The following is an 11005-nucleotide window of genomic DNA, read 5'->3' as shown; positions in this document are numbered from 1 at the left end:
TTTTAGTGCGTTTTTTGATGCAGTTTTGTCTGCAGATTGTCTGTGTTTAACAGAAATAAAGTTTACTGCAGTGGGGAGGAAAAAAAAAAAAAAATGATGTCATTTCCTTGTCCAACCCTTTTCTTCTTCCATCCTCCATTTTGGAACTTAACACACCAAAATGAGTGGACGTGTTTGTAATGACAGCGCTCTGCAGAGTGCTGAGAGTAGGCCAGATGACAGCCCGCGGATCCAGCTCCGCACACCACACCGGATTGCGATCCTGGGGTTGATTCTTCTAATCTTGAATCGTCATAAACGTCAGGTAAGCAGATGTCTATTTGTTTTATATATTGGGTTATGGGTACATGTCCACGTTCTGGAAACGCTGTGTGTTTGGCGCTGCGTGGGGCCGCAGCGCCAAACATGCAGCGTCCAGATGTAACAGCATAGTGGAGGGGATTTCATGAAATCACGTGTCCACTGTGTGTCATGCGTCAGCCCTGCGACTCTGGACATGCTGCGCGTCTTTTATGATCACAGCATGTCCGTGTTCCTTGCTGAGAAGCTGCGGCTCCGCAAGGAATAAAACAGGGCCCTATGCGTGGGGTGCGATGATGCCGGATTTGTACAATGAACACATCTGGCATCATTGCGTCCCAGAAGGGGGTGGGCCTTCCTGAATGTGGACACGTACCCTTACATAATCCACATTGTTTTCCAGGCATGTTGGATATATTTTTCATTGTTGTGTTTACAAAATATATATTTTTTTTTTTATTTTAGAGGCTGCGGCAGAGAAGACGTGCGCAGAAAAGGATGTGGGTGCACCCGCTTGTAGCAGACCGAACGGAGAAGGGGCACTTTCATGTGCTGTACAATGATTTGAGGAGGTAAGTAGAAATATATTGAAGACTAATTTACATTTTTTTGCTAGCAATACTTGTGAAGTAACCCTTTTTTGTGTTTCTTTTTAATTTTTCAGATATCCTGAAAAATTTATCTCTTTTTGTCGGCTAACAATTACGGCCTTCGACAGACTTCTTACCATCCTGGCACCCCATTTAAAACGGCAAGACACGGTGATGAGGAAGTCCATCTCTGCTGAGGAAAGGCTGCTCATCACCTTGCGGTAAGTAACAATTTTTCAGGGGGGAATGTAGTTAGGTCTCTATTCTACACGTCTCTGTGTCCAGTATGTGTGATTAAACCCACCCAGTCCTCCTGTTGGACAGGGTGCACACATACACACACACACGTGAGATACGGCCGAGTGTTGCATGGTAATCCCCGGCCCTGCCGCCTGCACTCTGGAGCGGAGTGTGCACCCACATACCAATACATGGAGCCGCACGCTCCACAACGGAGTGCATGCAGCAGGTCCGGGGATTACCATGCAACACTCGGTCATATCTCGCATGCGTGTGTGCACAAGTCCCATCAGGCTTTCTATTTAAATTTTTTACACCCTTTGTGTTGTGCTGGGTGTTAATGCCATCATTATTGAATGGTGCTGGACGCATATTATAGCGGCTTTACTTGTGACATGTTGTAATTACCTTTTTGTGTGACATTTCTAATTTTCTTTTTTGTTTCTTTGCAGATTTTTGGCCACAGGAGAGAGCTATACATCACTGCACCTCCAATTTAGAGTTGGTAAATCTACCATCTCTAACATTGTGAGGTGCACATGTACCGTCATCTGGCAGAAGTTGCAGCCCATGGTGATGCCTTCCCCAACCGAGGAGACTTGGCTGCAGGTTGCAGCAGGCTTTCAGTCTGTGGCCAATTTCCCAAACTGCATAGGTGCAGTCGATGGTAAACATGTTCGGGTTCAGCAGCCACCACGATCAGGATCACGCTTCTTTAATTATAAGAAGTATTTTTCAGTGGTCCTGATGGCGGTGGCTGATGCCCATTACAAATTTGTTGCCATTGATGTTGGTGCCTATGGTAGTACTGGGGATTCTCGGGTGTTGCGAACGTCACAGATTGGGATGCAAATTCTTCGAGATGGCGGCACGCTCCCAGCCCCAAGACCTTTGCCGGGTTCCACACATCCAGTGCCCTTTGTGATGGTATCGGATGAGGCGTTTCCCTTAACGACAACCCTGCTGCGCCCATACCCACGAAGGGGACTGGATGCCCGACGGAGGATTTTTAATTATCGGCTGAGTCGTGCACGCAGATATGTGGAATGCACCTTTGGGATCATGACTAGTCAGTGGAGGATCTTTCACACTGCCATTCAGTTGGACACAGACACCGTTGATGCTGTGATAAAGGCTTGCTGTGTACTCCACAACTATGCTCGTGAGTACAACACTGACGTAGATGTGGAGTACCAGCAGGCAGTATTTAATCCAGTGGTCAACGGGGGTCTGGGCAGGCCGTCCAACTCGGGTGTGCGTGTGAGAGAATCCTTCACTGACTACTTCATGAGTCCAGAAGGTGCCGTGCACTGGCAATACTCCTGTGCTGGTGTTGAGCAGCCTGACCAGCAGAGAAGGATGCATCTACACTGACCCCCCCAGAAATGTTGCCGACATCGCTGATAACAGTTTTGCCAACATCCCGAAGAATGAGAAACGCCAGCAACCAACACAAAAGTTTGAAAAAAATTTTTTTTGTTTCATGTTACCAAAAAAAGTTTTAAATAATTGGTTGTAATATCAATAAAAAATCTATTTGGGTGTAATTTGTTTTTTTTTTGTTTTTTTTGGCTACAAAAATTTTGGTGTTTTATGAAAATAATAGCAGTATGACGTATACAATTGTTAACACATCAACACATAAACCACTAATTGATAGCCCATAAACCCAGGATAGCGGCCTTGACCGCATTGTAATAAAGACGAGAATATTATGTGTGAAATATAATATATTTAAAAGAACACAAATTCTTTGCAATATTTCCAAAAGATTTTTCAATTAGAAAAAAATCAAAAAAAGCCCCTTTCAAAGGCAACCGGCAACTGGAGCTAAAAAGCAAACAAAAAAAAACTCGGTGCCACTGAAAACTTTTGCCCACGTTCAATTCAGAAAAGTATATTCTGGAGTGTAGAGGATATTTGATCCCTCTGATTGATATGGTGCTCCCCCCATATGCTGCGAACTTCCTCTATCTCCCGAAGTAACTTGGCTGTGGGCCAAATACTGGGGTCTGGAAGCTGGGGTTTCCGGTGTTCGGTGTCGGGGCCTGAAAAGTCCCAACACCCCCATCAGAACTTCATTGTATGGAGATATCGGAGCAGGGTCCTCCAGAGCAGTGAGGGACATCTGGACCATGGACATGAAAAGAGATTGTCTATCCGGTGGCAGGGAGCGTGTTTTTCTAGCCACAGTTATTGCGAAGGAGTCGCAGTGGTCATCAGAACTTGATTTTTTTAATAGATCTAACGTGTCGCAAGCTATTTGGACAGTTTGGTCATCTTGGTTTTTCTTTGTTTTTTTTTTTTTTTTCTCTGCTGCCACCGGATAGACAGCTCTCTTCTCCACTCTCACAGCTTCTGCGGAATCAGATGCTTCAGCAGCTGCTGAACTAGATGTTGATGCAGCAGCTGCTGAAGTGGATGCTGATTCAGCAGAAGCTGTGGGAGTGGAGGTAGAGATGGTCCCTCCCACTCCAGAGGAACTGCCTGCTCCATCCTCTTTGTCGCTGTCCTCCAGATCAGCCACCGACATGTTTCCTTCCGTCCTGTTGGAGAAAAAAAAAACATCAATTTTTCGCACAACATATTATATTTAAATAATCATGTGGAGTGGATTTTAACTTACTTTCTCAATGTCCTACTGGACACAAGAAACTGCAGCTCTTCGCTAAAGGGAAATTTTCTTCTGCTTGGCGAAGAGCCACTCTTAGAACATTCGTTCAGGAACTTCGTGAAACGGTCTCTGATTGAGCGCCAACGTTTCCTCACGTCGTTATCTACCAAAAAAAGGTTAAAAAATACAACAACATTTTTTGTGAGATCTAAACAAATTATATTTTTAATATACTCAAGGTTTACTAAATAAATTTAAATAAAATTACCAATTTGCTGCTGTGTACTCCCTGGATACTTGTCCCAATCTGGGATAAGGTCTCGTACTATTTTAGTCCAGGCTAGGTCCCGGAAATATTTATCCTTGTAGGATTCATCAGCTGGGTCCCACAAGGCCGGATAATCCCGAACCTACAATAAATACAATAGTGTCATCTCATAATCTATAGCGCGACCAAGTAATGTTAAACAATTGCTGGAAATATTTCAAAGTAACCCCTAATAACTGAACACAAGCCACGTATTTAAGTGCCACGTATAAGTGCCACGTAAAAAAGTGCCACGTGCCACGTATTTAAGTGCCATGTGCCACGTATTTAAGTGCCACGTATAAGTGCCACGTATTTAAGTGCCACGTGCCACGTATTTAAGTGCCACGTATAAGTGCCACGTGCCACGTATTTAAGTGCCACGTATAAGTGCCACGTGCCACGTATTTAAGTGCCACGTGCCACGTATTTAAGTGCCACGTATAAGTGCCATGTGCCACGTATCACGTATAAGTGACACGTATCACGTATAAGTGACACGTGCCACGTATTTAAGTGCCACGTATTTAAGTGCCACGTAAAAAAGTGCCACGTGCCACGTATTTAAGTGCCACGTATAAGTGCCACGTGCCACGTATTTAAGTGCCACGTATTTAAGTGCCACGTGCCACGTATTTAAGTGCCACGTATAAGTGCCATGTGCCACGTATCACGTATAAGTGACATGTATCACGTATAAGTGACACGTATCACGTATTTAAGTGCCACGTATCACGTACAAGTGCCACGTATTTAAGTGCCACGTACCCCGTATTTAAGTGCCACGTCTTTCATTTGCACGTATTTTTCCTATTGTAAGGTGGCATTAATCCCGGTTAATAATGGAGAGGCGTTAATAAGACGCCTATCCATTATTAATCCTATTAAAGGGTTAAATGGCGGAAAAAATTGGCGTGGGCTCCCGCGCAATTTTCTCCGCCAGAATGGTAAAGCCAGTGACTGAGGGCAGATATTAATAGCCAGAAGAGGGTCCATGGTTATTGGCCCCCCCTGGCTACAAACATCTGCCCCCAGCCACCCCAGAAAAGGCACATCTGGAAGATGCGCCTATTCTGGCACTTGGCCACTCTCTTCCCACTCCCGTGTAGCGGTGGGATATGGGGTAATGAGGGGTTAATGCCACCTTGCTATTGTAAGGTGGCATTAAGCCCGGTTAATAATGGAGAGGCGTCAATAAGACGCCTATCCATTATTAATCCAATGAAAGGGTTAAAAAAAAAAACACAAACACTAGAAAAAAAATATTTTAATGAAATAAAGACACACACTTTTTGACCATATTTTATTGTACGCTCAATCCGTCCTGAAGACCCTCGACCTGAAAAAGACGCAAAATAAAAAAACAAATTCATACTCCCTGGCCCTGTCCGCAGAAATCCATCGAGGGTCCCACGAAGATCTTCCATGGAGAACAGACACATCCAGAGATATGTCTGCTCTCCACGGCTGCAGCAACACACTGACAGGAGCCATAGTTCCTGTCGGTGTGTCACTGCGCATGCGCGAGCGAGTTTACCGGCGGTCATTGACCCCGGCTCTCTCGCTTAACGGCAGTGCTGCGTGGGAAAGTTCAACGCAGCTGTACTGCCGTTAACCGAGACGCCGGAGCCATTGAGCTCCGGGACAGTACGCGATACACTGCTAGGAGCTTCGCTCCTGGCAGTGTATCGCCGGAGAGCAGCCGATCGGCGTGGGACACTCGTTTTATGGATTCTGCGGACAGGGAGTATGGATTTGATTTTTTATTTTGTGATTTTTTCCTGGAGGATCGAGGGCTTCGCCTACAAGTGTGGTGTATGGTGAGTATATACTCTGTGTTATATGTTGTATGTACTGTACTGTGTGTCATGTATGTGTATTGTGTGTTTGTGTTTGGTGTGAACTTTAGTATTGTGCTAAGTCGCCGGACACAGGGACAACTCTCCCATCCTAATACCGGATGGGAGTAGTAGTCCGATACGGCGACTTAGCACAATAGAGGCATATCGTCGCATGGGGACACACACAGACTTACCAAATCAATCAGACGCCCGACATCGATCCCCATGCGACGGTATTCCTCCATGATGACAGTCTCTTCGTGACACAGTCGGGACCACACACGCCGCCCACGGACTTCCGCCCACGCACTTCCGCCCGCTCCCCCACACTTCCTGCAGCAGCGGTTCTGCACATCAAACCGCAGTAAAACACGCAGATATATTTTTGATCTGCGTGTTTTACTGCGATTTTGACCTCACAATGGAGGTCTATGGGTGCAGAACCGCTGCGGTTCAGGACGAAGAATTGACATGCTCCTTCTTTTTTCCGGGAGCTATTCCGCACGGCTTTTTTTTTTAAATTTCCGGACCATGTGCACAGTGTGTCCTGTTTTCCATAGGGTACAGTGTACTGTACCCTGCATGGAAAACAGCTGCGGAACCGCAGCGGCAAAACCGCCGCGTTTCCGCGGTAAAAAACGCACTGTGTGAACATGGCCTTTAAGTTGAAAAATGCTTCATAAACGCTGTGTCTGAACTAAGCACAAGTGGTGGAGGAAATTTTCTGTCTGGGGTTAATTATTTGGTCTAACAGGCAAGTCATTAACCTGCAAATGATGTTCCTCAACATATTTCCAAGCAAAATCCGTTTTGGTTTCGTTTTAGTGTGTGTTTTGTGGCACCAGGAGAAATGGCATGAATCTTGCAACGAGCACCCGAGCATTTTAATGCTCGCTCATCATTTTATTATGTAAACAGTAGATACCAATCACCAATATTTACAGGTGATATTGGGGCGCTCCATCCTCGGCTCACATGGACACGTAGTGGTCCCGCAGGATCTGCAGGACCTTCACAAGTAAAGTGCTAGTGACCGCGCGAGTGACCGGCTCCTCCACCCCATGCTTGTCCGCGCCTTAGACCACTCGCCATCCTGACACCGGGAGGAGATGCGGACACTGAGAATACAGGAGGCTGAATGAGCCACGGCGTAGTGTGACGTCACAAGCAATTGGCGGGAATGTACCGTCCTCACAGCGGTGGTTATTACCTCATGATATATATTACCACCTGCTTTTGCGCCCATGAATCACTAGGAAAAGCGGCGTTCAACCACTGGAGAGTATTTACACGTGTATATCAGCTAGTGGTCCTGCAGGATCATCACGAGGAAACAGGAGAAGAGAATCCCGAGGATCTGCGTGAAGCCCAGGACGGTGCCCACCGCGGCAATCACGGCAAAGTGTTCAGCTGTCCACATCTTCATCGCACAGCCCTCTTGGTACAGGGTCTCGCTGCGCCCTAGGGCGTCCTCTCCGCACTTCTCATGGGGGAGCCTGCAGCAGCTGCTGGGAACCGAGTTTTTATAGATCCCTGAAGAGACGTTAAACCAGTCAGTAAAGTTCTCTGCGCCACAACACTGGAACCTCTGCTGCACCCCGTCCACCGCGCGAGTGACCAGCTCCTCCACCCCGTGCTTGTCCGTGCCTTAGACCACTTGGCCATCCTGACACCGCGAGGAGATGCGGACACTGAGAATACAGGAGGCTGCACGAGCCCTGGCGCAGTGTGACTTCTCAAGCAATTGGTGGGAAGTTGACATTCCAAAGAGCTGTTCACTTTTCCATTTATAGATTTGGGCCTCTCGCCCTGTCCATTTGAAGCCGGGCAAGATGAGATCACAAGTAGCGATGCCCAAGTATTTGAGCAGCCACGGTCACATGAAGGCGATGGTGGGAACGTGTTACAAGAGGTGGACGATGATGAGACACAATTGCCTGAAAGTCAGGAGAAGGACCAGTGAGTGGAAGTGGAAGACGAGGTGGTGGATGATATAGTAACTGACCCAACCTGACAGGAGGACATGCAGAGCGAGGACAGCAGCACATAGGGGGGGGAGAGGCATAGCACCCAAACAGACAGGAAGAGCAGTATGGTGGCCACAGACAGAAGGCGGGCAACTGTTCCTTGTAACACCAACACGACAGAAGTTGGCAAAACAACTGTTAGGTCTTCCCGAGTCTGGTTGTTTTTTAAAGACTCTGCCGATAACCCCAAGCAGGCCATCTGCACCACCTGACATGCCCACATTGCCCGATCTATCAATATATAAAAAGAATTAATCTGATCGGTAAAAGTCGTAGCAAGAAAAAAGTCAAAGTGCCAGAATTTAGATTTATTGGTTGCCGCAACATTGGATTAAAATGCAATAACGGGCAATCAGAAGATTGTATCTATACCAAAATGGTATCAATAAAGACATCTGCTCGGCACGCAAAAAATAAGCCCTCACCCAACCAGAGATCACGAAAAAAGGAGATGCTACATGTCTCGGTAAATGGTGACTTTTTTTTAATGAAACTTTGGATTTTTTTTTAACTGTCTAAATAAAAAAGAACCTAGACATGTTTGATATTTACGAACTCGTAATGACCTGGAGAATCATAATAGCAGGTCAGTTTTAGCATTTAGTGAACATGTTAAAATTGTGAAACAAAAAACAATTGTGGAATTGCACTTTTTTTGCAATTTCACCGCAGTTTGAATATATTTTCTTGGTTTCCGGCACATAACATGGCAAAACTGATGGTGTTGTTCAAAACTACAACTGGTCCGGCAAAAAACAAACCCTCAAATGGCCAAATGGACAGAAAAACACAAACATTATGGCTCTGGGAAAAGGGAAGCAAAAAACAGTAACTCAAAATCGGAAAAACCCAAGGTGGTGAAGGGGTTAAAGAAAAAACAAACAAAAAACAAATGATTATAGCTGTGGTTTTTATTTTTTAACTTCCAGCTTTCACCAGGTGGATAAATAATAAAGTTATGGTTCAGGTTGCTTGGGATGCCGTGATATTAATGATGGATATTTTGTTAATGATTTATTACTTTTGCACATTAAAATCCCATATTTAAATTTTTCTTATAAAAATATATATTTTTTATTGCTATGTAGAGCCAGAACTTTTCATTTCTTTTGTCAATGGGAATGTATGGGAGATTGTTAATAATTAAAATATTGTGCATTATTCATATCCTATTTTGACATTTTGAAATAAACTTGTAAAAGTTATTTATGTGAGTTTCTCCATATGATTTGCACAGGCCCGTTACGTAAAAGTGTAGATTTGTGACGTCAAGCATTCTAGGGTTAATGCAGGAGAAGATGTATTTCTGATTAATAATATTTGAAGTACAGGTGACTTTTTATCACTTTTTATTAATTTTTTGAGATGCAATGAGATTATTAACAAGAATTCTGCCTTTGTTTGTTTTTGTTCTCATGTTCACTGAGCAGGATAAAGAGCATACTGAATTTTTCTTTTGGGTTGTTATGAGCGCAGCACTACCAAATACTGTAGCTGAAGCGCCCTGGCAGGGCTGTGGGGTAATCGGTACCGGGTCTGGTCTTAAAGGGGATGTCACGGTGGCTGCGACCCAGTCCGTGGTCCTGGGCGTCCAATTAAAGGGAAAGGTCTTTAAGGGGATTTGTAATGTCTATGTTCGTGACGCCACCTGTGGTGTTCGGTCAGTAGGGACCGACGCTGCTTAAAGGGGTCCTCTGGGGTGATGTTGTTGCAGCAAGATGGTAATGCTTCCCACAGGTGAAGCGGGGTCCCCAGGGCTTCCCAGGTGTATGACAAGATGGTGTAAGCCGATAAATGCACAAAGAACGAGGACACAGGTTTACAAGTCTTTACCTGGTTTACTGATGGTAGTAGTAGTCCTCAGTCCAGGGTACCAAGTACAGGTTAGCTGTGGTCCGGCCGGCTTGGAGGCAATAAGAGATCCCTCTCCCAGGTAAGGTCCGTAAGCCTTTCCTGCTAGCGCCGTTTAGTTAATTAGGTCCCTGCTGCTTGAAGCTCAGTGCAAGTCCCCTCTCTCCTGTCCTAAGACAGATGTCTGTACGATAGGCAGTTTGAGCCTGTTTATAGGATCTCTTAGATGACCCGGCTCTCATGGTCACTGCTTCATCTCAGACTTGTTACGGGCAATTGACATATAGTGCTTTGCCCTCCGGTTCTGTTGCGTGTCCTAGAGAACAACACGACCTCGGACTCCCGATACCCGGCTTCTGCCTCTGACTCTAAGGGTGTCCTTCCGCTGTTCCCCTCCTGAGCCCTTTCCTCCTCTATGCTTCTTTCCTCTAAGCTCCTCCACAATTCAACTCTCCTTCTGCTTCTCTTTCCAGGAGTAGCAGCTCCCTCGTGGCTGCTCGGCCCCCACGTCTGCTCCAGACGTCCTTCAGCTACTGGAGACCCACTGTCTCCCTCCACTGTCTCTCTCAGACTCTCTGAGACTGACTGGTTCCTCCTCCAGACCAGGATACATAAAGTGTAATGGAGCTCCCCTGAATCCGGGTCCTGAGCTCCCCCTCCTGGCCTAGATTCAGATTGTGTTGAATGCGAGTGCCTTACCTGATAGGATCCCCTTTGCCTCCAAGCGTGATATCACCCTCCCAGAAAGGAAGGTAACATCACTGCAGCAGCCGGTTACCTGGGGGTGCTGCATATCTATAGTTTATTTATATCTTATTACTTTTCTACAATAAAAACTTTTTTATGCGGCACAATTAGAGATGAGTGAACTTGTTTGGAAAACGTTCGCCAATCTCAAATTTGCCATGAACGTAGCACATCGGATTCGTGTTCGGTTTCCAGAACATTTTCCTGAAAGTCGTCAAAATTCAGTCACAGATCGGTAAATGATCGCATTTCCACTAATGCTTTTGTCTTGATTTTGTCTAGGATAGTGGTGCTGTATGATGAGCGGGGGATGTGTTTTATGAGAGGAGGGAGAGGGTTTAGGTCAGAGAAGCGGCGCATTGTTTTGTTTTTTTTCATTTTTTTTCTGTAATAACTTAATGTGTGTAGATTCCAGCTGCCAATCAGGACGCAGAAGGCATCCACGTCGTCATGACACAAGGTCTTCTGTGATTGGCTGCCGATGTCAC

General features: G+C 45.7%; 1 protein-coding gene across 1 annotated transcript; it reads right to left on the bottom strand.

Annotated features, from left to right (window-relative positions):
• Positions 1 to 2936: 2936 nt before the first annotated feature.
• On the bottom strand, positions 2937 to 6137 carry LOC143803839 (uncharacterized). Its single transcript, XM_077281605.1, has 4 exons — positions 6087 to 6137; positions 4013 to 4154; positions 3757 to 3907; positions 2937 to 3676 (listed from the first exon to the last, which is right to left on the bottom strand). Exons 1-4 carry the CDS (start codon positions 6135 to 6137, stop codon positions 3013 to 3015), a joined length of 1008 nt encoding a protein of 335 aa, XP_077137720.1. The 3' UTR covers positions 2937 to 3012.
• Positions 6138 to 11005: the final 4868 nt, after the last annotated feature.

This window comes from Ranitomeya variabilis, chromosome 2 (assembly GCF_051348905.1).
Source record: "Ranitomeya variabilis isolate aRanVar5 chromosome 2, aRanVar5.hap1, whole genome shotgun sequence".
In the NCBI taxonomy this organism is placed as follows: domain Eukaryota; kingdom Metazoa; phylum Chordata; class Amphibia; order Anura; family Dendrobatidae; genus Ranitomeya; species Ranitomeya variabilis.
The sequence above is the reverse complement of the archived record's forward strand: the minus strand, read 5'-3'. Positions and strand labels throughout refer to the sequence as shown.